The sequence below is a fragment of the Anser anser genome (assembly GCF_964211835.1).
Source record: "Anser anser genome assembly, chromosome: 6".
NCBI classification, from domain to species: Eukaryota; Metazoa; Chordata; class Aves; order Anseriformes; family Anatidae; genus Anser; species Anser anser.
Genome location: NC_139726.1, coordinates 35,813,337 through 35,840,505, shown reverse-complemented (window position 1 = coordinate 35,840,505; position 27,169 = coordinate 35,813,337). Strand labels below are relative to the sequence as shown.

Below are 27,169 nucleotides of genomic sequence, written 5' to 3'. Positions count from 1 at the left end.
CTTTAATTATTTCACACAGTAGCTTTAATTACTTTCTTATGACAAGTTCAAGCAATATGCTCTTGAGGGATTGTCTCACAAGAAAAACTAATTTGATAACCGTAACATAAACGCCAGTTTATTGTATTTGACCTCTCCAGTTCTTTGTGTAAGTCTTTTGATTTGGAGTTTCAGAGCATCCAACAATATTTACAAACGTTGGGTAAACACCCACTCACATGCTGCTGTTACATCTCGGTTTTGCAACACTGTTTAAAGGCAAAGGATGAACGTGTTACTTTAATGAGCTCCTAAAGGACATTCTGAAAGGTCCCACCAGGTGAACATTTTGCAGAGCAGTAGATACAGTCTTTGAACTCTGAAAAGACATTCAAGCCTCAAAAAGATTACAGAGTTGCTACCAAAGCCCAACAAGGCAGTGCCAACCATTAGTTTACATAAGTCTCATCCGCTGCTCTAACTACACCTTCCTCAGCTTTGCTCATCCAGTACCAGTTTGGCATTTCCCCATGAGGTTTAAAATGCATTACACAGGATCCTGCAGTAGTGGTTCACTGTTGCAGTTGAGATTTTCTCTCTTTTTTTTTTTTGGCATCATAATCATTTTCTTTCCTGTACCCATCATTCCCAAGACACGCCCAACACTACCCAGGTCACGCTTAAGACTGTCATCCTTACTGCTAAGGCGATCCTTGCTCCTGCTGATTTCCAGTCTCTTTTCACTGATGTCCCTGTCTCAGGAGCTCTGTTAAAGGCACAGACCTGACGGTTCCCTTGCATCCCTCAATACTGCACCGTAATTCCTGGGCTTTTAATCTGTGAATCACAACCTTTATTCAACATTTTCACATAAATATAAACGTTTAAGTTTATATAATCGCTATAATCACAGCCACGCACCTAAAAATAAAACATGTACCCCAAACCATCCGGCAAATAACCACATACTTACTCTCATCATTTTCCCCACTATTTTGTTGTTCCTTTCCCTGGGTGCATGTGGATAACCTCCAAACATCAGGCGCTGTCCCTGACATAACAATTGACTAAGCCGTTCAATAATTAAAGGCAAACTTTTCTGTTCTTGTTCAAATGGCCACAAAATAGAAGCTTAACCTTCAGAAAGGTTTTTTCCCCCCTTGCAGGAATTGTCTTATTTTGATTACCATCATCAGAAGCGGAGGGTTGAAGCTCTGAGGAACGGTGCATCAGTACAACAGCAGAACAGCACTACCTAAGTTGGAATTTAGTCTAACACATAGGGGAAGAAAACTATTGAAAAGACACAAGTATTTCTAAGTCGTGGGTGCACAGCTACGCACATGAGAAGCAAAAAAGGATGACTGTTTATATTTATACTGAGTAGACCAAACACGTTTTGTTAAAACATTGTGCCTCTCTCTACACGCAATCCAAGAACCTTCCGAATCACCTCTGTACGTGCCTTGCCTCCCAGTCGGGGAGGTCTGGAGCATGTTTTTGGTCACTTCCCTATGCAGACACCCCGAGTAACTTGTAAGCCAGCAGCACCCCCCAAACTTCCAGACCCGCTGGGGCTTGGGCTGCGGCTCAGCACCCACCGGGCAGCTCCCGGAGAGCCGGGATCCCTCAGCAGCTCGTCGCGGTGTGGAAGTTAAAGAGCGAAGCCCGGCGAGCTGCGGGAAGTTTCCTGGGGCAGCGCGACCCCCGGCTCTCCCCACAGCCCGGCTCCTCACGCCGCCACACCTACCCCGGGGACCCGCCTCGTCGGCCGAGTTGGGAGCGGCGAAAAACAGGAGACCAACAGGCGCTGCCCTTCCCCGCTCCCCTCACAGCGCACCCCGAGCCGCCCCCCGGGACGCTACCTGCGGGTGATGGCGGCCGCCTCCCCGCTCCGCTCCCTCCTCGGAGCCGCCGAGAAAAGTTTCCTGACGTCAGCGCGGGCGGACGGCCGGGGGACCCCGCCTGCCTGCCGGGCCGGCTGCTCCCGGGCTCCCCCTGCCTCCGGCCGGGAGGATGAGGAGGAGGAGGAGAAGGAGGAGGAAGGCGAGGAGGAGGAGGAGGCGCCCCTTGGCGCTCGGCAGGGGGCGCCGCTAGCGGTGCGCGCGGAGCATCCCTTGGTTGGAGCAGTTGGTGCGGTTGGCTCTGAGGTGAGGTGGCCGCAGCCCGCCGTGTCCACGGGCAGCTGTGGCGAAAGGCGCGGCTCTGAGGTCGCCCAGCAGCCTCGGTGACGCCATCCCCGGCTGGAAAGCGTCACAACAGGGCCTCTGAGGGCAGGGGGGAGCCGCCGCCGCCGCCGCCGCCGCCCCGGGGCTGAGGGGGAGCGCCCAGGGACGGGCAGCGCCCAGCCGACCTCCGGGCAGGGGGCCCGGCTCCTGAGGAGAGGGTCAGAGCGCGGGCTGCTCGCGCCCTGTCAGCCCCCGCGGCTTGTTTTACTCATGCTCTGCCCGCTTTCCTCGATAAAGTGGTGAGGACACAGGAGGAAAACAATCGGAAGGAGCGTGTGTTAGCTGAGGAACAAGACTGCAAGTTATTGGCTCAAAACGCCTCAAGGAAAGACAGAGTTTGGGAAAGTAAGTTAAGGGAGACACTCGTACACATCTTGGGTAAATCCGTGATGAAGAGTAAGTCTCTCAGTAGTGTTTAGATCCATAGCGTTTGAATGATGCAGTCCCTGCACATAATCCCTGTCAAAATGTGCTTTTGGAAACACCAGAACATTGCACCAATATATTTTGCAAGTTACGGGAGATGCTACTTAGGGACACACCATATTTCTAATAAGAAGAAAAGGAATTCAAGTTTGCCCTCTCTCCTCTATTCCCCGTGGCCTTCTGCCATGATACCCCCAGTGACAGGATAGGAGGTGTCTTTGGAAAGGCAGGGAATTCATCCATCATTCCCCCGGCTGATTTTTTTCACAGCACAGCACTGCTGTGCAAGTTGCCTTTCATTTTTCATTGATCAACAGACAAACCTCAAGAATAGCTATTCAGCAGAACAAAACATGCCACTGAAATCAAAGGAAAGGTGTTTCGTGTGTAGTGGGTGTTTTGTTTTCTTTATAGATGGAAAACAGTTCAGGGTGGCAATTTACAGTTAAGAGCGGAATGATCACGATGGAATAAACATGAAGGGTAAAAATCAACACCAGGCAGCTTTTTAGATCAGTAACTCCTAGATAATTACAAGCATAGATGTGAATTATATAAAAAGTTAGTCTGCCTGTCTTTTCCATTCACTCCTAACCTCAATAAAGAACCTCCAAAATGTATACATGGAAATGAGACAAATTATGTCTGCTCTAGAGGTTATTAGAAGGCTTCTTAAATTTCCCATCAGTTCAATTCTCTCACAGCAAAGACACAAACCCTAACATATGCTTTCAGAGTTGTTTGTAAACTTTACCAATAAACTAAGAAGCTAGGAAGCTGTTGCAAAGGATTGTGGTGTAAAAAAAAGATTGAGCTGTTGGAGAATCATACCTGCTAAATTCCAAAAGATAAATAGACAAATTTATCCTTCCTGTGAAGGATGGAAAGTGGAAAACCTTTTGAGGAAATTTGTCTGTGAATTATATCCTGAATAACAACATAGCCAGGAATAGTTTTCAGCATCCAGAAAATATTAAACATTATTTTGAAAAATAATAATAAACCTGTCTGTAGTGAAATATTAAGACAGTTGAATACCTAATGAGTTTGAGAAAAATGCTTTTATTTCATTCACAGCTGATCCTTGAGTGGTCGGTATACACTTCCAAAATACTTTGTTATTGTTGTTGACATCTATGCCCATACACCCTTCATCAGCATCTTATGGAAACTGACAGCAGCATTGCATGTGTCTCCTTATCCACTTGCCTGTAGAAAACTGAGAGAAAGGATAAGGAGAGAATCTGTGAAATCTACACAAGCATGGAAGAAAAAAATAAAGGTAAATTTCTACCCAGAACCATGCTTAAGAGTAATAAAAGCAGAGTAATCTAGCCCATTTCAATGTTGATTTGTTAATTGTGTGCAGCATGTAGACTCATCACCTGTGTTTCTTATGGGTGTGACCATTTTTGAGGAAAAAGGCAGTTTATGTATCGATTTCTTAGACAAAACTACAGTTCGTTTCAGTGTCAGGAAGCATCTTTTTATATTTGGCTTTTCAAAACATACATCCAAGCCTTAATTTTTTTTTGAACAAAAGAAGCACTCAAAAGTGCAAACAAGCACTCAAACCTCTTTGGTATATGTACTGTTTTTATTTTGATCAGAGAAGCTCAGCTGCAGTTAGGTTACTAGATGAAATATCAAAGTTTTGATCTACCTATTGAAAATATATATATTTGTGAAGTCATAGCCTCCCTTACAGGTTTTACACTTTGCAAAACTAAGCTTCAGGAGAATGTTGGTAAAACTCTAATTAAGGTCAGTAGCTCACTCATAATAGCAAAGCAGAACCCAATAGAAAAACAGAAAACGTTTTGGCTACAGAAGTACATTATCTTCGGTTCTCTGAAAATGATCCAGAAAGCAAGGAAAATGTGCAGTTAAGGGTACTTTCTGAAGGACAGAGTCTTCATCAGAGAAAATTAAAAATATAATATGATAGAGTGTGTGTGGGGGGGGGTTGTTTTTGGTTTTGTTTTCCAGATTTTTCTGGCATGAAGTCAGGGTAGATTTTGTCCAACTTCAAGTTACACCATTTAGAACACTATAAAAATATTTGTATGCGTAGAATGTGTTTCCTCAGGAAAGGATGTATTTAAAAATTCTTTCTGCATGCAAATTAGTTTCTTAAAAACTGAGACATTTTATAAACACAAAAAAAAACAGTAAGTGAGAAGCTTTGTATTTCTTAATGTGTTATTTTTGATGTAGGTTGCCTTGCAGTATTTAAACAAAAGAAATGTATAGCAAACCTATTTTCAACTTAAATTCGGTGAATATTTCCTGAGGAGAATAGAAAAACGTGTGTGTTTTTTTTTTTTTCTCCTTCTCCTGTCATTTTTCCCCATCAACAATGGCACTATGTGAATAAATAAGAACAGTGAGAGGAAAAGTAGAGCAAAAACATAGGAACTCTAGAAATAGTACCTCTTTACCTATTTTTTAAATGGCATAATCCATGTTCAAGTCTAGGAGGAAAAAGAATAAAACTGTGACTTCCTCTGTAGTCTAGGTCCCCAGAACCTGAAGTGGACCAAGCCAGGTCATTCCTGGGGCTATCGTTCTAGAGTGTTGCAGAGAATTTGAGCACAGAACAGGCACAGAAGAAATGAAAAGATATCCTCAAAGGAGAACAAAATCACATTCACATACACATAAAAATTGTCTCCTTATATGAAAGGATATTTTATTGTTCTCATGAGGTTGTAAGCATCAGTCATGTAAAGAGATAGTGATGACTGAGTGGAGAAAATACACGATGTGCAAAAGCAATGGAATCCGCATTCATCTACATCTGTACCTGCACCAAGATCAGAGAGTAAATATTAATCGCTTGGATTGATTTAACAGAAAATAGTTACTAGAAGGAACAAAGATTAAAGGATTGCACCAATTGCACAACCTGAAAAGTTTCACCTCCCTACTGAGCACCGTCTCACCCCTCACAAAGACCAAAACCTAAATAAGCATTACCCTGCAGGAATGTTCAATAAATAAGATAGCAAAGTACCTCCATTCAATCTTTCTTATGAAGAAAAATTGCCACACAAATTTCCGTCCTTGATTTCTTATTTAACCTGTGGGCCTTTTTAACGGTGTCATGGAAGTATAATTTATACCCTCAATTTAAGTTTTCCTTGCTTTACCAGAAAACTGGCAATGTTTACACGGTAAACAAAAATCACATCCCAACATTGATCTGAACGGCATTAGGAGGAGGAAAAAAAAGGTGCGCATATCAATAAAGGGAAAGACATCAGAAGCAGTGTCAGTTTGTGTATCGCATCAGAGACAGCAAAGCCAAAGAGGGCTGAATACCCAGACAACTAGTTGCCTTATCTTCTATAATCAACTGGGTAACCAGGTAGCTGTTCCTCAGCTCATCTGAGCAGATGTTGGCCTCTTGACAGCAGTTATGTAGCAACACGTTACCTTAATTTTCACTTTTTTTTGACAGTTGACCAGAACCCCTTGAGATAGGATTTACTGAGAGCCTATGACAGAGGCTCATATATATTGGAAGATCTGATGTGGAGTTATTTGGGAGAGATGGAAGAACATGAAACACAGCTATTTTGTCTAGCTTGATTAACTGGGAATGCAGTCATACTTCAAAGATGTGAAGGGTTATTGACTCAAAATTACAAGATTTCTTGCATTCCTCTCAATCCATTTATAAAAGGATTCCTGCTGAATATATATAACATAAGAAAAAACACTCTTGTGTATATGAATGTTTGTGTATTTGAATTTTTCCTCATCATTGGGAAAAAAATATGTTCAGAAAGAACTATTAAATTTTCCAGGTGTCATAACCTACTCAGTTTTTTCCAGGTGTCTTAAAAAGTTGAGCTGTTTAAAGCCTCCATCTGACTAGAGTCCCTGTAGTCCATCAGTAGTGACTGATTTACTGTTGATCATTGTAAACCTGAGCATGAGATCAATATCAACTAACAATCTATCTAAAGAGGAAGGTTTTCTATGCCACCCCTCATAGAATTTCCACCCCAAAGGGTTCAGTTTCTGTATCCCTAAAGTTTTGTGGAAGTGTGTAACATTTTTAAGGTCGTGTAGCCACCACTACAAAATACTTACAAAATGGAAAAGTAGTTTCTCATGCAGAACTTCTCACAGACTATTTATTGGAACTACAAAGCCAAGAGAGAAAAGGAACAGACTAGAGGCATTTCCTTTTCTCAAAACTTTGGAATGAAGACACAATGGAGACTCTTCATTAAAAATAAAGGCTAATATGAAAATAAGGTATTCCTTGTGAAGAACAGGAGTGTAAAATACTTAATATCACTTTTTTTCCTGAGCAAGTTATCCTTTGAAGTGTAGTAGAACATTTATTTAAGAAAGTATTTGAAATAGTCTGTTACTTATTCTGTGAGAATGTTCTAGAACCATAAGGCAGCCTAAAACCTAATTATGCTTCTTTAAGACAGGGAGAATAAAAGAAATCATTACTCTATCATCTATACTACACGTGGGCATCAGTTTTCAAAACTGTTTAGTATCTGAAAAGATGCAATAAAAATGTCCTCAAGGATGTCTAAATCCAAGTGAAATTTCACATCAGCTCTTGTTTGAACTCACAAAGAATTTTCCCAGGGATTTTGGAGAGCAGTATCATAATATATTAATAAAATATTTATACAAAAATAAAACCTCTAAAAATAAATTTATCTGTTAAACCCTTTGCTTTTAGGGCTTCTCTTAAATAAAATGTTACAAATGAGATGGAATTCTGAAAGAATCTCTAGTCCTTGACATAAGCAATATACTATCTATCAACAGTTAAACTAGAAACTAAAATCTTCAAAGCTATTAAGTAAAATAGTTCAGGTAAGGCATAACAAAAGCCAAAAATTTACTTGAGACTTTCAAATCAAGGCCAATTCAATATTTTAAATGCATGTTTCATAACCCTTACTTTTCTCTATTTTCATTTCCTTCTTTTCCACATGTAATATTTCATTCCACTTAATGCAACATGCAGAGGATTAGATGTAGATGCATTCGCAGTTAAGGATGAATTTTACTTATTCATTTTAGATATATTGTCGTACAGATGTAAACCACAATCTTGATGACAAAGGATGCATTTAATGTTCGTTTTAACATTTTTTAAAATTATTTTGTACGTAAAATGTAAAGCTCAAAAATAAGAAAATTGATAATTCTGGTAGAAAGATATGAATGCTGAGCACAGCACAGGGTTAACACCAAAACAAAGACCAAATACTGGAAGAAAAAGAAATAAAGTTACATTAAACAATGTTTTTTTGTAGTCTGTAGCAGGGAAGATATACATCCAATTACAACTGCTCTATAGTTTGGAAGTCTGGAGTGTAATTAATTATCGACATTATTTGTGTTCTGCAGAAGTGAGCTGTCATCCATTTTAGTCAGCTGTGCAATCATTTTTAAAACTACTTGTCTCCATCATGAGCCTTTAAATCTACCAAAATCATGAAACATATCTTGCTTATTCAATTTTCAGAGACAGAACTATGTATTTCTTTCTAGAAGTTCAACATTAAATATTTTTATATGCACCCTCTGTCCTGGAATACACATGTGAAAAGCAGTAAGTTCCATTAATCTCTTCCAGTGGATGTTCCATCTGAAACTATAAGAATCCTTAGTAAATGCCAGACAATTAAACTACCTTCTTAGATAAAACAATAGGAGTAAACATCACTTTAAAACATGGTATTGGTGTGTTCTGGTGCACACTTCTCAAGAGCTGGCATATACTGGCACCTTCAAGCAAGGAGAACAGAACATCACCTTGTAATTGAAAATGCACCCTTGAGCCAGCATCTGCAAATAGAGAGTTTGGACAGACTTATCTAGATATTTGAATTAACTTTGAAGTTTTCCTCTAATCTTCTTAGGTACTATTCTTGAATTACGGGAGTGAGAAGTGAATGTAAAATTACTTCTTAGTTGACAATTGATAGTTGTGATTTATGAACTTATTCATAAGTCTAAGTGTTTTCATTGGGCACAGGGTCACATATTTCCATGGCTACCAGAATGAGACTCGTCTGTTATTCCCTACCAAGCATCTCAAACTTTTTTTTCTTCCTTTTTCCATTTTGTTGGTAGATATCTCACATAATTATTACTGGGTTCGTGCTTTTAGATGAGAAACTACTCAGGCTGTAGACAGCTTGTAAATGTACTTGGATATTGCAGGGGAAATTCAACTCATCTGGAAAGTAGCAGTACATTATAAAAATAAAGCAGTGGGTGCAAGGAATCTATGAAATCTGAAGAACATTAAAACATGCCTGATGACTGATATCCCCTAAGGCCTATGACTGATACCATTTTGAACTCTCCTAACTAAATATATTGTCTGTCTCATACTTGACAGTCTCAAAAATTAGTTCATGGTCTTCTGATGTTAGTGACTTTTGTTATAGTCCCTTGGTCAGAGCTGTCCATCTTCCACAGGTGGTGAGGTAAAAACCAGCTTCCCCTAATGGAAACTGCAGTTAGAATTCTGTTCATAATGATGTTCTACAGATCCCTTTTGTGAAAACAAAGGATGAAAAATTAAAGGAATAAACATTTCCCAAAATTTGGACCTTACATGTGACCATGTCTCAAACAGCTGTTCCTTGAAACTAATGTGAAACTGGTAGGGTAAAAGGCCTAACTGAACTTTGAAAAGATGCAACAGAGAGTGCATTTTAAACTTACATGTAATTACATGGAGTGCAATACTTTCCCCGAAAGTTCAAAAAATGCTGCTTCATCAATAGCAATTTAATATTGTGATAAAATCTTGTTCAAGATGAACCCTGACTTTATCTACAACTCCTACACCCCCCCTAGAGACTATTTAACATTAAGTACATTTCAAAATGAAGCCTAAGCATTCCTTTGAAAGTAATAATCGTTCTGATTCATGATGGCTGATGTTGTTGTTATATTACTCAAAAAAGTGATGGGTGGTTATTCTTTGAATAAGGAGCATACAATTCACAAAACTATGCTAATGAAGCACTTTGCTAGTCAAAACAGCAGTATAGTATAGCTGTACCAAAGAAGACATAACTATACCGAAGTTGACAGATAACTTGTTCTGGGTGTCTTGTAGCCTCACTTTGTGTGAGAAAAGGGGAAAAATTTGTTTTTGATTAACTTTTATTTTAGTAATGACATCAATAATGACTTATCAGTCAATAGTTTTCTGTAATAAGTTATTTCTCCAACCACCTTTTTCTTGCTAGTTAATTCCTAACAAGTAAATTGCCTTTTTTGCCTCCTAACACCTTCTAGTATCAACTCACAAAATGATTCTTACAGCTGAGTAACATACACATGCTCTTTACTAAGATTGCCACACGTGGGTGGAATGAATCTCTGGTGTACGTTGCTTATTGGGATACCTACCTCTGGGTAGCCCATTCCATCCTTGCCAATCAATAAGAAACAGGAAATCCAATTTGTTCTGCCAAACCAAAAATCTCAGAAGTCTCAATTAAAAGAATCCGGAAAAAAAGTTACTAAAGAAAACATAAGAACAATAGAATACACATCTGCTACCAATCTCATTTCCTAGCTGTCACTTGAAATTTCTAAGGCATGCTTTAGCTGCAGAAACAAAACAAACAATTCAGCACCATTTCCCTTCCTTTATTCCCCACCTAGTAATCAGGATCACATTCAAAATTAGAAAAGGAGAAAACTACAATTATCCCAGAGTTAGGATAGTGACAATACTCTATAAATATATTTTAGATGAATATACATTGTGCATATTCCTTAGGAATCTCAAAATGAGCTTGAAGTTTTTATAGAGATGATACATGAAATACATACCCATGTCTGAAAGGTAGCATTTTAAATATTTTTTCTAAGTTTCTTTTTTTCCTATTTTAGCGTTGTTTTCCCATTTCAAAAAAAAAAATTGTTTTCTTTACTTCTTATTGTTGTCTTTTCCGTGGTTGTATTTCCTTCTATTGATTTTTCATTCTTTCCAGAGTAGAGCTGTCCCAGTCTCTACTTTGCACTCGCTGCTGTGTATTTCTTCCCCTAATTTTTGTATGCAATATAGCAGTTACGTGGCTTTAGCTGAGTCTCTTCCTTCCTCCCCATACTGATCATTCAGATTTTGTTAACAGGAGGGACAGCCTTTGGCATCCCTACCAATTGAATTAGATGTAACATGGGACCACAGGAATAAAGAATATTTTTTATTTATTGCTGAGTCTTTTGTAGTTTTCATCTTTACTCTATGCATTTGCATCAGCTCTGAAGCCAGTCTTGCTACCATACAAAGTTGTGAGCAAATATGTTCTCATATTTCCAGCAGTCTACAAATTAACTTACAAGTTACTATTGCTGCATCTTGCATGAACCAGAAACTTCTCATGTCATGATAACCCAGCCACGATCTTCCCTATTGAAAAAACATTCTTCCAAAAGTAATTTTTTCTTTTAATGGCTACAAGAACATGAAGAACCTTAGCTAATCTTCCTAAACATACAGTTTTTTCCTGTTATGTTGTAAGTTCCTTAGCTCACCTTGAAGAATGACATCCCTTCAGAACCTTTCAACGTTTGACATTTAGAATGGCAAAGCTTTTCATATTCATGAAAAAGTAACTTTCCAATATGGCACATGATTTTACATCAGCATGTTAGCAACTCCAACCAAATAATGCCCCTGGAAAAGCCTCCTAATCATCCCACTGCAATCTCTCTTCTATAGCTTAATGAAGCAAGGGCAATACCTTCATTTACCAACATCAATAGATTAAGAGTAACTACCCTAAAAGTGTATTTTCTTAGTATTTGTTCCTAGAATATTTTTTCTAATCATTTTCTGCTGTCTCCGACTTCATATAATTCTGAATCATTCTGTCATTTATTTTTCTATGTTCTTTCATTTTGTTCCTATAAAAATTAATTTTATTGTTATATTGTATCAGAAATGTCAATTCTGTATTTTTCCTTCAGTTTGTTGCTGCCCCCTTATTTGTATTATCACAAATTGTTTCTTTATTTTATTCCCTGTTCTTCTAGTAGATGTCATTTAATATTAACCCTCCTTTTGTTAGCCCTTTCTTCCACCTTTTGTTTGGGCCCCCCTCCTATCCCATCTTGTGTTTGCACAACCCAGCATGGAACCAAGTAAGAAAAAGTGACCTTCAAATAAATATTCCCTCAAATTTGAATATCGCCTATTCAGAAAGCACAAGAAAAATAGCACTGGAAGCATCCAGCATTGCACAGAAATGATCCCTGGGAGAAGATCATAGCACCAAATTGTCTCACACATGGTTAGATAAATAATAAAGCTAGCTGCACTAAGTACCTACTTGTTCCAAGTAGAGATTCATACATCCACTTGTCAATTTATAGTAAAAACAAACAAGAAACCATCCAGCACATACCTAAAGTCATACCTGAGATAAAAAGGTAGAGAGAGAGTTTGGAACTTTTACTCTACAACCATGCAATGGAAGAGCTCAAATGTCTCTAAAGTTTAACTTGTCATCCCACTTCCTCAGTTTAGAAAGTATTCTGGTTTTGTTCAAAGTATTGGTTTTGTTCAAAATGTCCTGTTGATTCACACCCTCAAGTACCCTCTGGATAATCGGGCATCCTTTTGTTCTCTGCTTGGCATGAGGCACTGATAAACACTACCAGTTCCCATTTTCTACAAGTCTGAAGGGTACAAGATGGAGGCTTTAAAAAATAATAAAAAGCAAAAACACACACAAAAGCAACACAGAAGTACTACAACTACTTGACAACCAACATACCAAGAAGTAAACATACAGCACAGATTAAGCATGCTGTTATGAGATGAATGCCAACTTGATGGTTACAGCAAACATCTGGCCTTAATCTATACTGCTCATTAGCTGGAAGTATTGCACACTTGGGTTTAGATGTAGTAAATAATGCCCAAAATGTATACCACATGGATATATTTTTAATATATTGTTAGAACTGAAAGAAAATTAAACAAAGTGAAACTCCCCCAATAAAAGTTCCTTGGCTGCAATTTAAATAATGCACAAAAGGTCAAAGAAAATGACGCAATTCCTTGGATAATTTCTGATTGCAAAAATGTTTTAAAGGATAACTTTCCTTCTTCACCCTTAGATACTTCTTTCCTCGCTTTTAATTATGCTAGCTGAGCTGTTTGTGAGGCCTCTTTGTAAGTTTATTTACAAATATCTGTGTTGAAGAGAAACCTAGAAATATAGGCTTTCTTTTTTCACTTTGGCTTTCTCAGCTGTTAGAAGGTAGGATTTTAAAAATAATTGATTGGGACAACTAGGACAGCAAACAACAATTGGGAGAGACAGTGAAGAAAAGGCAAGAAAGATAAATGGAGTCCAGTTACTCCATGTACCCCTAAGTTAAGGATATACAGAAGGCAATTCTTATGAAAATATATAAGAAAAATTGGAGAATATAGTAAAGAGGACTCTGGGGAGAAAAAGAAAAAGATAGGAAAAGAAAGAGGAAATGAAAACTGCAGTAGCAAGTGACCCAAGGAAGGAAGGAGACAATGAAACTAACTGAAATTTCAAGCTGTGGGGTATAATTTACTGATGGGTTATGCATCAACTGTTTACAGACAGAACTTACTAGAGCAAACGTCTTAAGTTCAGCAGCAAAACGAATTGATGTTTCCCTCCCTGAGGATCATTAATCCATATTATTAAAAAACTATGAGATAAGAACATTAACCTATCACAGCTAAATGACATGCCAGTTCTTGATAGTCGTCCTTCTACTGATCTTGCTTTTTATGCCACATCCAAACAATTCTTTACCATTGTTATTATAAGCTAGGTTTCAGACTCAGATACTGAAAAAATGCAAAATATCACTTAGCCTGTACCCTGCTATTGCATGACTGTTTCCTGAAGTCCTTCACCATCCCCATTTTAATCTAGTTTAAGTTTTTTAAATTGTGACCTTACAAAATAAGAGAGCTACAGAAAACAAACTTCGTAGGTTAACAAGGTTTTCACAAGAAAAAGTGATGCTAATGTATGTGAAGCTAAGGCTTATTTAGATCACTATGGACTTTTATATCAGAGCTGTTATCAGCATGTGTTACATCACTGCATGTCCCTTCCTCTTGAATCTTGCTATGCTACATTATGCCAAGGAACATTCAATTGTTAAAAGTTTATACATTTTAAAAATGCATTCGTAAAGATAGAGCTATTTTTTTTTGCCATCTTATTACAGTTTCATTGTTTTGGAGACTTCTTCAGTGTCAATGCAGTTGGGAACAGTCTTTTGCAATTTTATTAAAAATGAAGGAAGTTTGATTAATGTCTCCTTATTGAAATCAACACCAGCTGGATTTTATGTCCCAGTCATAATGCATAAAGACTGTATGTGTTCAGCATATGAGCAGCAGAACAGAGAGGTTCTGTTGCGTGTTTATTTTTCTCATATGGCAAACAAAAAAAGCATTATAAAAATAATAATAGGGAAAAAGGGAACATGAGAAAGTGTGGCTTTAAAGACTCAAGTCTGTAGAAAGTTAACATCAATAGCAGTCAGAAATAGTGCTTAGGTCCATGTGTTCATTTCCAAAAGAAACTTTAAACATTTAACTGAAGTATAGTAAAACAGACATGAAATACACAGAATCACAAGTTAAAACAGCTGTTTTCAGAAAGAGTAGATTTACTTTGCTGCAAAAATATTTTTGTTAGAAAAAAGGAAAAATTCCAAAGGAAAGACAACCACAGTTGCAAGTCAGCAGTTTAAAGTAGAGGTACTTCAATGTCCTTGGTTAGGAACATTTCATAAATAAATAAATAAAATGTAGAAACAACCAAGTTGCCCATTTTAATTCCCAAGAATAGATAAGCCCTTTTCAAGCTAGCTTGTTATATGAAATCCAGTCTTCCAGCCAGCAGTGTTGAAGGAAGATCTGATATAAGCAGAAGCAGGAATGTTCTGCTGAAAACAAAAATATTTAGGCTTCTGTTAGAAACAAGAGTCTGAAAAAAAAGTGTAATTCCATCTTGAAACAGAGTGTACATGGAGAAAAGAATAAGAATTCTTCAAGTTACTTTCTCAAAGTAGATGATTTTTTCCCCCTATATAGCTTGGCTTGCATTCAAATAACAAAGGTGTTTGATAATCTGTGCAAGGCTGCTCCTGCTCAAAAAAAGAAAAGGCAAGGTGGCAGAGTTTTCTTCCTTTTTAATTCATAGTATACAGCAACTCATAACAAAGGAAGAAGCAGCAAAGATGTGTGGTAGAAAATAACGAAGCTTTCCTATATTTAAAATCTGAACAGTTTGAAAGTTGACAGGTCATTTACGGTGGTTTTTTGATTGAACCTGCTGGGTAAAATATTAATTAGTTCTAAGAATCAGAAAAGTTAACTGAGATTGAGAGCTATACATAAGAAGCTGACCTTTAAGACCAAATCTGACAGGAGCACAGCTAACACAGTGAATTGACTAGTAGTATTTTATCACATTGTCTTAGCATTTGTTACCAACTGGCACATAAAAATCTTGCTGGAAATGTATTCCTGTTATGATTGAATTTGTGTGCCACAACAAACTTTAAATAACGAGGCTGTCATTCAGAGCTGTGTTCAGCTATGGGTAGCAAGCACGAGAAGTGTCCTAAGGACAACAAAGGGACATTGAGGAGTAAAGATCTACAAATTTTCAGCTGAATATGTTGAAAGCACTACATAAAATATAAGTGCATGCTACAAACATCCGTCAGCTCTCTGAGCATGCGTGTAACTGGCCAGATGTAAGTTGTTCACATACTTTGTTTTAGAATTAGAACTCATAAAAAGTCCAGTGAAGTTCCTAATCATTAAAAAAGAATAAAATTGAGTTTTACCTTTTTACAAAGGTAGAAATTAATACATACTGTTACGTGATTATGTTGTAAATGACAAGAAACCTTTCTATTAACAATCACAACTGTGCATTATTCAGTTCAAACGCTACAAGATTAGCACAAGAGAACTCAAAGAACTCTGGCCCTTAATTTGTTTGGCAGCAGGACTGAACCCTTAAAAGTTACATATAAATCATATGACTTTTTTTTTTTTTGGCTACATACCATACACTATAAGTGAAGATGAACCTTAAAACATTCCTTCCTTTTTAAATGATTATATTTGTGTGCCCTGACTATCAAAATAGATACGTGTTATGTTTTTCCTACATTACAAGAAGGAAACTAGGTAAGAACTAGCCTTTAAAAAAAAACACTGGAGAAAAATTGCCTACAGAAACAAGTCTCTTCTGTCCAGCTTGACACAGAAGAAAGTCAGTGCATTTAACAATATTAGAATCTACTACTTCGTAGCCTCAGAGCGTAAAACAACCTAAAATACACCAGAAGGTCCAAAGCATGGGTGAAGTCATGGCCCTTGCTTTTCATTATATGACTGCAAGATAGACTGGCTATGCCTGGAAAGCCACCTGCACCACGTCAAAACTAATTTGAATAATACTTCCACCACTGCAGAACTGATTAAAGCAACATTTACCTTAAACAGAAACATGTGCTGTAAATTTGCATACAAATTGCATTCACTATTATGTATTTCTTGATGTCTTGTTACTTTTCCTAAATTGCATGCAAATAGAAAACTACGAGATAAACACTGTGTTAATTTTAGATCATTGTTGTACAGGTTGGAAATTGTGTGTCTTAATATTATATCATTTGAATGATTTACCTCCTTGTGTTCTAGTCTTACATAGATTTTTTTCTACTGCCCAAATTATGCTACCAGTTGCAGTATTAGCAAAACTCCAGAGATCAAGAAATAGGGAGAATGATTACATATTCAGATATATACAGTTAAATTGTTCAATATACTTCTGAAATGCAGAATTACAGGCTATTTCTACAATACAAAGAAGTCCCACATTAGTCTTACTGTGCAGACAATCAGCTGGTATGATCGTTTCTAACTTTCTTATACCAATAACTGTCTATTAAGCTGGTGAACACCAAAAAGTCCAAGTCCTACTGCAAGTCACTTTCAACATGTTCACAGGAAATCTTATCTACAGTTAAAATAGTGACCCCCCTTATCTGAGCTCCTTTTCAAGCCCTTGTAACTTATTTTCATGTCGATTACATTTGTTAACAGTGTTTGCTCCTTCTGGTGTGAAGAAGTCCTCAGAGAAACTAAGCACAGTCAAGTGCAGATGATTTCTCAGGAAGCAGTTCAGCAGAATGATGGGGTGGTAAAAGAAAGCAGAAAAAAAAGCAAATTGGATTATCTGCTCAGTGATCTGGACTGCAGATATACTTCAGAGGCTTTTCTGCTTTGTTTGGTGAGACTTTACAAGGGAAGATTTATATTCCGTATCATGTTGGTCTACTGAAAGCCTGAAAAATGATGGTTCCTCTGGATCGTCACTTACTTTCTGTCTGGGCAAGAGAAGGACTGAAGACAGCAGTTTACACAAAGTGTCAAGGGGGTGTCAAAGAAGTGAAAATCCTGCATACAAAATGGCTGTCATGAACCTGATTAATACAAGGAAATAAAACTCATTCATCTGTTCATCATAGTAGGTGTCATCTCCCAGCTGATGATCAATTTATATACAGGTTGTTTACCTGCCTCTGGAAGCTGGCAGGATATTTTCATTGCAAGTTCACAGCAAAGAGGCAGCAAGCCTTTCAGATAATTACTGATCTACTGTTGCACCTTGCTGTGAATTAACCTCACTAGCCTGTGAAGGATAGCCTTAGTAGGCACATGACACCAAAACAAGATAGTCCCCATGCCTATTACATTTGTCTCACCTGATATCTAATTTGATGATAGTAAAATAAAACCCGCGAATTGATCAGGCATGATACAACAATAAGTAACTGAAGTCTGAATAATGTGATATTTCTACATCACTGAAAGCTCCTAATGGGGAGGAGAAAAAAAATATTGTTCTGCCTACTCACACACTAGACAAAAGACTGGATATGGTAATTCAGCATGTGGACTGTTTTGACTAATTCAGCAAACACATTAAGACTTACCTGTTGATGCATATTGTGCCATCATACGTTAATCTAAATAATATTTGTTATTCATATCTGGAACCGTTGCTTGTAATACTTGGATAGCGTTGTTGCAAAGGAGATCTGGAGCCAATAACATTCTCATTCCCTAGATATTATGGACCTGTCCCTTTTGGAGCAAGCATTAGATGCATCTTCAAACCTCCAAATCCTGGTGGGAAAAGGGAAAGCCAAAGTCCAACAGTGGAGAAAAAGGTATTGGCTCTATTGCTGTACTCTGGATGGTGTTCCAAGAAGAAAAGAAAACAGACAAGAAACAAGCTCTGATTTGAAGGATGATTCTATGTTTCTGGAAAAGGTGCACAGCAATATATTGAATTTTCTTAATAAATTCTAAGGCCAATGTTCATGCCTTTGTAATGTATTTAACTTTCTCTGGTATATCAAATTCTGTTTGTTGTTTTTTGTTTGTTTGTTTTTCCTTTGTTTCTCCATCATTTGGCTTAGGTTTTTATACTGAACACTGAAATATAAAGGTGACTGCAGAGCAGAGATGGAATAGCTCCACTCACTTCAATGCAAAACAAAAGTGAATACAGGCGGTTGCTTCTGGGCACAGGCATGATCCTTGCTCAGATTTCTGAAATGGGTTCTGTGTAACTTGAACAAAGTAGAGATGGGATAACTTCTTCAGTTTTTGAAATGATAGGGGTGTGAACTAACTGGGGGAGGTGCCAAGATATTTTTTCTTTAAACCTAAGACAAAATCTTACTCCTCTCTGCTCTCCAGGTTAGTTTTTTTGACAGCTGTAAAACTGAGCAAGAGCCCTGGAGAAAAACACGAGGGGAATTAGAAAAGATTGATGAAACCATCGTCTCGTAGCTCCAGAAAGCAATTCTGACATTTTTCAGAGTAGATCAAGATATCATGTAAACACACAGATCATGAGTATTGAATAGACAAGAGGGAAAAAGAAAAAAAGTAAAATATAGATAAATATGCACCTTTCCAGGACATGCTTTTCTTGCAGAAGTAATCACTTCCCTGTCTCTAAAAAAAACATACATTTGATATGAAGAAACAAAGAACACCTGTCTTTGATTATTCCTCTGTGGAAGGAAATGGTAGAATTTCAGTAAGAAAATAGGACTGCCAGCTACATCATAAATGGAGTCAGAAATGTCTAAATTCACTTTACACAAACTTTTCAGTCAATGAAATATGCCAGCTAATACAGTCAAAACACACACATTGTCTTAGTTACACAACGTCCTCCCAAGACACATTGGATGTTGTTTTGGTTTTAAATGGAAGAGAAAGGGTTGGTTTGGTGGTGTTTTTTTTGTTTGTTTTCTGTTTATTCCCCTCCCCCCCCCCCCAATTTGTGTTGTGCTTTCTGAAGAAAAGCTTCTCCTTGAAGAGGAACCTACTTAAGGAAGGTAGGAGGAATATATTGCACATATAACTTGCTTTGTGGACTATCGGAGAGCTTGATAACCATTATAGTCAGTCCAGGGAAAAAAATAGGAAGACAAACTAGAAAGCAGTCACTTGCAGGAAAATGCAACTATTGTTGGGACACAGTTGTGTCCCCTGTGCAAGCCAACTCTTTTTCCAACTATAATATTTTGCTGAAGGAATAATATTGATCATTGCCCATGTGCCTCATTTAGCGTTTATGCTAGGGGAGCCTGATGTATACTGTCTGATAATGTCTGAAAGAACAGGCACTCATTTTTCTTTAGTCTAAATTACAAGTAGTTTAAATACTGCGTAAGCAGTGTAAGCCTTGAAACCTGATATACCATATGGATATCATATGCCATTTCATCTTTTTTTTTCCCCAGTGTGGTTGAACTCACAGCTTTTCTTGTACCTGAGGTTTCTCCCATCTGTCTCCTCGTATATGTTTTAGTGAAGCTTACAGTGGCTAAAAAATATTTTCACTTTTTACATTTGAATGTTTACATTTTACATTTAGAATGGGCCCAAGGTTCGAGCAATAGAAGAGAAGGCAAGAGAATTGGGAAGAGGTCAAAAGACGCAGATTCTTAAGATAAGTAACCTAAAATGTGTGATCTGACTGAAACTGAAAACATGTTAATTCATACCGCAAACCATTTGTCTGTGAGAAATCCTATTTTCAAAATAGTATAAAGCTTAAGTTAGTAGTGGTAGACATTCTTATGGAACAGTTAGGTCTTGTCCTGGGTCAAATCCTGACCCCGTAAAGAAATGAACCAAGTAGAGAAGTTTAACAGGGAATAAGTAGTGAAGATCCTCATTTACCCCATCACAGCAACCATTAACTGTACCACTTCTTACTGGGCATCATGCTCTCAGCTTATTGGACTTGATGGCTAGCTACCTGCTAGTTTTCAGCTGCAGGTTGTCCCCCTCTAATTTAAAAATCCACCTGATAAACATCACTCTTAGGTTTGTTATTCTGAACTTTACCCCATCGCCTCAGCACTGGTAAACTCAAACACTGTTGAAGTTTGCCTTATTTTTGTAGAGATTTTTGACATGTCTGCATACAGAAACTTGAAATATAGAGCACAGTTCACTGGTAACTTATTTCTAGCCTAATCATATAAGCAGTGTACAGTAGATAGAGTTCTGCAGTTATTTTGCTGTCATATCACTATCAATTCAAGATGCAGGTAAGTGCAGGTAAGGCCTAATTGAGACTGGCATTTTTATTTACAGGGGAGAAAAGCAAAATCCATTCTTCCTTGCCAAATAAATACTTCCAAAGGTAAAATATTAGAGTGCATTGGCCTCACAATGAATTCTGTAAACTAATATTTTTAGCTTCATTTATCAAGCTGTGACTGCAATTTGTGACTATAGAAGTCAATATGTCATAGGTCAGGTTTCTATTGTTTTAGAAAAATGAAGACAACCACAGTCACATTTTGCTACATATATTCTTTAATCAGAAAAAGAAAGATTACTTGCAGAGCAACCAAGTACAAACTTGGTATCACTGAGGTTGTTTTATGGTGTGTTTTACACATTTCAGAAATCAAATTATTACATGAGTTTATATAATATGGTACCCATCCAAAATTTTCCAGAGATTAAAAAAATTTGCTAGAGAAACCTAAAATAGAGACAGATTCACAATAAATACTTGTTCTCCTACCCAGTACAGATGCCAATCCACTGAAACTACAGAGAGTATCACTGAATGACAGAGCAAAGTGAACTTTCTCCTTCCCATTAAAAGCTCCCCATAATGGGAAATATGTGTTACAGGAAATAATTGCATTAAGCTAATTTCTTGGTAGCTCAAAATGTACTAAAAGAATGATTCATCAGTAACATTGAGAATCAAGCAGGCAATACAAATTCAAGGAAGTTGAACCAGCAAACTTTAGTCCTAAAGGCCCATAGATCTTGCTGTCAGACAGCAAGGTGATCTACAAAAACTCAATATAAATATCTAGGGACTAGAAAAACTTGTCAACAGGTTAAGTTTAGCTTTTTTTAAACCTTTCTTTATAGAGGTGTTCTTCAGACCTGCCACACACACACCCTTCAGATGCAGTTCAGTTAATAGATACAAATACAAGCTTCAATAGAAGTGAACACTGTTGGGAAGAAGGCAAACAGGAGAAATATAAAGAGCAATGTTTTTCCACAATCCAATGTGAAATTAAATGCCTTTCACACACTGAAAGTACATCCAATTCACAAAGCTCTAACTGCTATGCCCTCTGCTCCACTATTTTTCACTTAAATACATAGCTGTTACATGAAATTAAATAGACAAAAACAGACGTAGGAAAGACTTGGTCCCTGTGAAAATGAAAAATTCCTCTTTCTTAAAAATGCTACCATCTGTTTTTCAGGGTTAAATTACAGATTTTCAACATGATCTCAGTGGGAGACTATAGAATTCTTCCAAAGCAGGAAAATCACCAAAATTTGGCATTTGAACATTTTTGTGCTTCCGTACAGCTTTTAAACCTATATACTAATAAATGCAAAATATTAACGATCTGCATAAAAGCAGATTTTTTTTTTCAACAGTCTACTGCAAGGCTGCATTACAAATATTACGCAAGTGCAATACTTTTCCACTGTAATTGGCTTTTTTGACAAGCACAGATCATTGTAAGGTAGCCAGACAATGAAAAGGAGTTAAGCTTAATATTTTCTGTTTAAAATAGTTTAAACAAATAGAGTTCTTGACATAATTTGTTCTGCTGCCTTCATTCTCTCTGACATTCAGAGCTGCAGCTCACTAGTCAAATTCCCCTTCATCCTCAAACCTGCATCAGGGCATTTCCCCACCATGCCTTACCCCTGTCCCATATAGCAGGGCACACAAAACTAATGCCATCCCTCACAACAGCCTGGAAACTACTGCTGGAGATGTCATGTTCTTGGAGGTGGTTAGCAGGGAGAGTGTTGTTGCTACTGTCAGCACTGCAGATGTTATCAAGCACATTGTAATATCTTCTTGCTGATAGAAGCTTTGAAAAGCAAATATGTGAAGTGTCGTTTGACAACGAAATAGCTATGAAATCTTAATCTACATTCATATTGTGAGACCTGACCAAACTGAAAATGGGGTAATAGAATCAAGAGAAGTATATGCCTGATAGCAGCTACTCAGTTCCTAAGCTTCTGATGCCACCAGTCTGCAGGGGAACTAGCAAGGTGCTAGAGGCTAGGCAGAGAGAGAGCATGTTTTCAGAGTTAGTTACCACACAATACATCACATCAGCAAAACATACTTTTTAATTAGTTTCTGAAACAAGATATGTAATCTATCATGTTGTTGTAGTACCTTTATGCTGTATTTAACCAAGCCTTTCAATGTGATATCAATTTTTGCATTTCTGAAAAGAGCAATATTAAGGCCATAAAGTCAGAAGCAAAACAAACAAAACAGTTCACTGGATCCAGTTTGGTAACCCAAACCCAGGATTAAAACAAACAAAAAATGCATGAAAAGGAATGCTGTTTTACTTTGAGAAGCATTTATAAAGCATTTCCCATAACATGTCGACTTCCCTGTAGAATCAATATTTGAAGGTAAAGATGTGACATTAATGCTTGAGTTGTTTAATATAGTGTTTGAGCCAAATGTTCCATTTTGCTTATTTCCCATCTAAAAACTTCCTTTGCACAGCTAAATGTATCTTTAACTGAATGCTTAGACTTTGCAGACAATAACCAACAGCTTGCTGCAGCCCATCTAAAGTCTGTCTACACACAAAAATAGTTTCTGTGCCTCACCCAAGTACAAACAGGCATGACATTCTTTAAGCTTCAGTAAACCGAGAAGCTGAATAAAAGAAATACTGATTTCTCATCTGATACACACAGACATCTCCAAATAAAAAGTTTCTGGGCAAAATACTCCATAGACATCCTTTCATTATCACTTAACACTTAAAAATACTTAAGGTTTCTAGAATAGCATACCTTTCTCAAAGAAATGGGTTTGATCAAGTAGCCGTGGAAGTCAAGATCACCTATTTAAGATCAGAAATGTGGCACTGCAATAGCTTTTCAATTTTTTCTTCTTTTCCCTGAGCAGCCATTAGATAAGAATTATACTTAAAAAATTTATCTTGCTTTATTGTAACCTATCCTTCAATGAGTGAAGTGTCAAAAAATTTAACATTTATCAGATAAGACTATTTTATTTTAACACTATATATAGCTGAAGAGAAATCTTTAGTACCTTCTAAAGGAAATATAAATTGTTCTGAGTCACTGACTGTCTCCCATCATCCCAGGAAAGGTGAGGTTAGTCCTTAAAAGCAGGACAAAATGCTTTTACAGTCTGCTTATTTACCTAACAGCACACAATAAGCAACTATAAAATTTATCCTGCATAAATTACATTAAGCCTTGCAGCAATTATTGCTATCTTTTTTGGTGTATACTCAATTATTTTTCCCTTCCTTTGAGAATATGCAATATTTCTCCTTTTATGGGCATGTCGTCATGATGGAAGGTTACCATTATCTCTGTTACTTTTTTATTTCATACAGGAAAAGCAGTCTGCTTAAAAAAAATAGCTTTTTCTTTTATGGTATGGTTTCTGGAGCCTTTGGACACCAGATCAGCTAATACATCCTTCCCCCCCCAGTACTACATCCAACATTTCAAATTTTTAAGGAAAGGCTAAAGGCTATGTAGGCAAAACTCACCACAAAAGTGTGACCCCACAGTACCAGCAGCAAACAATAACAGCAGATACGGTAACCATCAGGCACAACAATACCACAAGCCAGGCCCACAATCTTCCCATTAATACTACACAGTCCTTCAGAAACCTGGTTAGACCAGGTCCTGAGCTTAAATGAGCTCCTGCTCAGAGGAGGGCCCAGATGTGGCTGGTCAGGGCATTTAAGACCTATTAGTGCACTGAGGCCTCTGACCTTATCTACCAAAAACCTATTGAAATCTTTAAGGGGCAGTGTTTTTATTATATTGCACCATGCCACTCTGCATACTAGTATTTTGGTGTGAATTGTTTTACGGGTCTTGTACCCATTGACTCTTTGCAGAGCCATTTGTGACTCCTCCAGAAAATATCTCTCTTGAATGCCTTCTCCCTATTACATACTTACTAATCAATACTTGAGATTTCACCTTTTAAAACTTAAAGCCATGTATATTAATTGTTCCCCAGAGTTACTCGTAGTCTCTTGGGATTAAGTTACAAGAGGTTTCTTTCCTCTCTTTTCCACTTGCTTAATTAAATATCCACATTTCTTTGAGCTGAGCACTACACTGAAACAAGGCTTAACTAAAAGTTATGCTGCTTTCTGCTGCTCTGAAAAGCTTTTATTGATTGACTCAGTTTTTCCTTCATGCTTAAGACTACTTAGTTTAATGAGGCTTTGTTATAATAAGGGAAAAGTGGTAAAGGACAAACACCAAACCCCCAAAAATTATCCTTTAACAGACTGTTTCAATTACCTTTCACTCTGTAACTGTACAAAGATGGGTTATTTGGACATGCCATTTCTTTCTCAAGCTATTTGAATAAGATCATTAAAAGTGCAATTTGTAGGTTCAGGGTGATAGAAATGGAGAACTCCTGTGGTTACACAAGGTCTATTTTGCCAGCTTCTTGATATGAAGTCTGTTTAAAAAGTTTTTCTTCTCAAACCAGACCTGCACAGGTTGACCGGTTTCTTTGTAGGATTTAAATGAAAAAAAAATTGAAATAAAAATAAAGAATATCACTGCAATACTGCAATATAAGGAAAAACACTGAAGGTTGTGTTATAAAGTATTTCTGACAAACACGATAATAATGCTGAACAAAGAAAGGATTCTTCAAACAATTTCACTTAATTTTGACTGGGTAATGGAACAACTATTGTCTGTTCTTTAGAGAAGGTCAAGTTTTCATTTAGCAAAGTTATATAGATTGTAATGTCTGAAACAGAACAAGGAGCTGCTGTTTTGAAAAATTGTCGCAGTCATCATTCCTGATGCATAAGATAGAAACTGGTAGAAACAGGTACTCAGGTATACAATGTAAATTATGATAAAAGAAGATTAAATAATTCCAGGATGATTTCTTTACACAGATTTCTACATTCATACTTTATAAATAGTTCCAAACTTATTGTCTATTTTTTCTTTAGTTCTTTTAATGGTTTTATAATTTTAAGTTGATTTTGTCCTACATAAGTAATCTTGCTACTATACAAACATACACTTAAATATATTAAAAGTAATAATGCTTAAGATCCAAACACTCTCATCCATCAGAATAAACCATGTTTTAAATGCTAAGTTACTGGTGATAAAAGATCATCAGATTGTTTTTAATGAAGAAACTCTTCAGGATTTTTTTTTTTTCCAAAATATACTGATTGTTACTGCCATAGTGTTTCTGTGGAGGTACTCTCAATATACAGAAACAGACCTTTCTTAGAGACGATGCAGTGTGTGGAGAATGTGCCCTACAGGAAGATTTTGAGAGATGCTGGAAGAAATAAATATTGTGGCTTTACCTCACACTGCAGATGCTGTTTCCTATTTGATTAGACCCTCACAGATCAATGAGGAGTATAGGTCTGATGTGGTACTATATAATGCTGTGATATTGTTACATCATGGTCAGCCTTGCTCTGTCACAATGGTGATAGCATTTCCACATTGGATTGAAAATGAATGTTAACTAACTTAGATTTAAAAGTGTGAACATTTTTTCCCTGAGATTTTTTTTTCTTCTTTTAAACAATAGAATGATCAGATCCATCATAAATTGAAGGGTGACAATTTTTTTTTTTGAAGCAGATTACATAAATAAGAAAGTTGTTGCATATCAGCATTCAGAAGAAATCTCTTAAATATCCTTCTAGATGTACAGTTTGGTGGATGAACATGTATGAAAATTCACAAAAGCAGGTGTTGCTGCTGCACTTTTCAACAGTTATTGTGATCTACTCACTTGACCGTAAGCAAATGTAAATTTTGTCATTATCAAACAGGAGAATGTGCAGTTCTAGTCTTAACTTTATTTTTTTTTCCAATTTTAGTTAAATGTTTTGAACCTGTTATACGCATGCCATATCATTGGTAATCTGTGTCGTGTGCCTCCTTTCAGGACTCCTACCATGCTGTATATTTTCACTTCTTTTACTCAGCTTTATTTGGAGACTTGGGGAAATGACCTTGCCATTTATGAATATGTTCCTATAAGCCAGAGAAAATCTAGTAATAACTGTGACAACCCAAGTATAGTAAAAGTAATCAATGATTTCCTCAGGGAAGACATTATCCAGCTGTGTTGAAACATGCAGGTTAGCCAATTATTCTCTACCTCAAGGAATCATATCAGCTTCAGGTAACTCATTTGCAAGGCCCAGTGTGTACCAATAGGCCTTAATTGCTCAGATCAGATATCCTGGGCTCTCCACCCACACACACCCTCAGCACAAATCTATTTAAGATCCACTTCCAACCTATAGGAAGTTCTCTTTTTGAGGTGTAGGTAAGTGTTTTTTGTTGTTGTTGGTTTTTTTTTTTTTTTTTTACTTGGGCTTTGCAATTCCTCTTTTGGTCTAACATGGCACTCTGTGTTTGTCTCTTACATTTACTGATGTTATTGCACTAAGTTATATGGATTGCTTTTAGTCTCTATGGGTTTTATGTATATATATTGTGTATATACAATTTGTTCTGTTTGATTTCTTCCAAGTATTTCTTTTTCTTTTCTTTTTTTTTTTTCTGCTCTGATTTTCTCTTTTAAAGTTTTCTTCTTTCACTGTTCAGGTCTGTGGGCCTGTATCCTTGGTGGTGAAAATACTGCTGCTGGATGTGTTGTGGTTAGCTTTGTCTTCTTACTTGTTTTCTTAATGAAGAAAGCTTTTCCTTGTTTCTTCCTGACATTGCTTTCCTTGTATGTTCTCTGAATTTAGTGCACAACGATAAGTTACTCCGCGTGTTACTTAAAAATTCTCTTTAGGAAAAAAAAAACACTTTTTTTTTTGTGTCTAGGTGTAAGGAGGAGCTTTTC

The 27,169-nt window shown here is 37.1% G+C and overlaps 2 protein-coding genes and 1 long non-coding RNA gene across 10 annotated transcripts in view; 1 reads left to right on the top strand and 2 right to left on the bottom strand.

The window, feature by feature from the left end:
• Positions 1 to 1,983, bottom strand: part of GULP1 (GULP PTB domain containing engulfment adaptor 1) — a 150,509-nt gene extending 148,526 nt beyond the window's left edge. For 2 of the 4 annotated variants that reach the window (XM_083842930.1, XM_083842935.1), the window contains exon 1: positions 1,845 to 1,983. The gene's annotated coding sequence lies outside the window, so the exon portion shown is untranslated. The other 2 variants (XM_083842934.1, XM_083842937.1) reach the window with 1 other exon arrangement.
• On the top strand, positions 1,854 to 22,146 carry LOC310902059 (uncharacterized protein; the record flags this gene model as incomplete). Of its 5 annotated transcripts, XR_014586431.1 has the most annotated exons (3): positions 1,854 to 2,129; positions 17,813 to 17,915; positions 19,643 to 22,146. XR_014586431.1 is itself a non-coding variant. In XM_083842969.1 (2 exons), the coding sequence occupies 2 exons, from the start codon at positions 1,854 to 1,856 to the stop codon at positions 17,846 to 17,848; spliced, it is 312 nt and encodes a 103-aa protein (XP_083699095.1). In that variant the 3' UTR covers positions 17,849 to 18,196. The 5 variants fall into 5 exon arrangements, 2 of the variants coding, with proteins under 2 accessions (XP_083699095.1, XP_083699096.1); XM_083842969.1 differs by lacking the exon at positions 19,643 to 22,146 and having other exon boundaries at positions 17,813 to 18,196; XM_083842970.1 differs by lacking the exons at positions 17,813 to 17,915; positions 19,643 to 22,146 and adding an exon at positions 16,786 to 17,193.
• Positions 3,351 to 25,406, bottom strand: LOC310902069. Its single transcript, XR_014586462.1, has 3 exons — positions 23,838 to 25,406; positions 23,104 to 23,153; positions 3,351 to 3,852 (listed from the first exon to the last, which is right to left on the bottom strand). It is a non-coding gene; the product is annotated as an uncharacterized lncRNA (long non-coding RNA).
• Between the last annotated feature and the right edge of the window lie 1,763 nt (positions 25,407 to 27,169).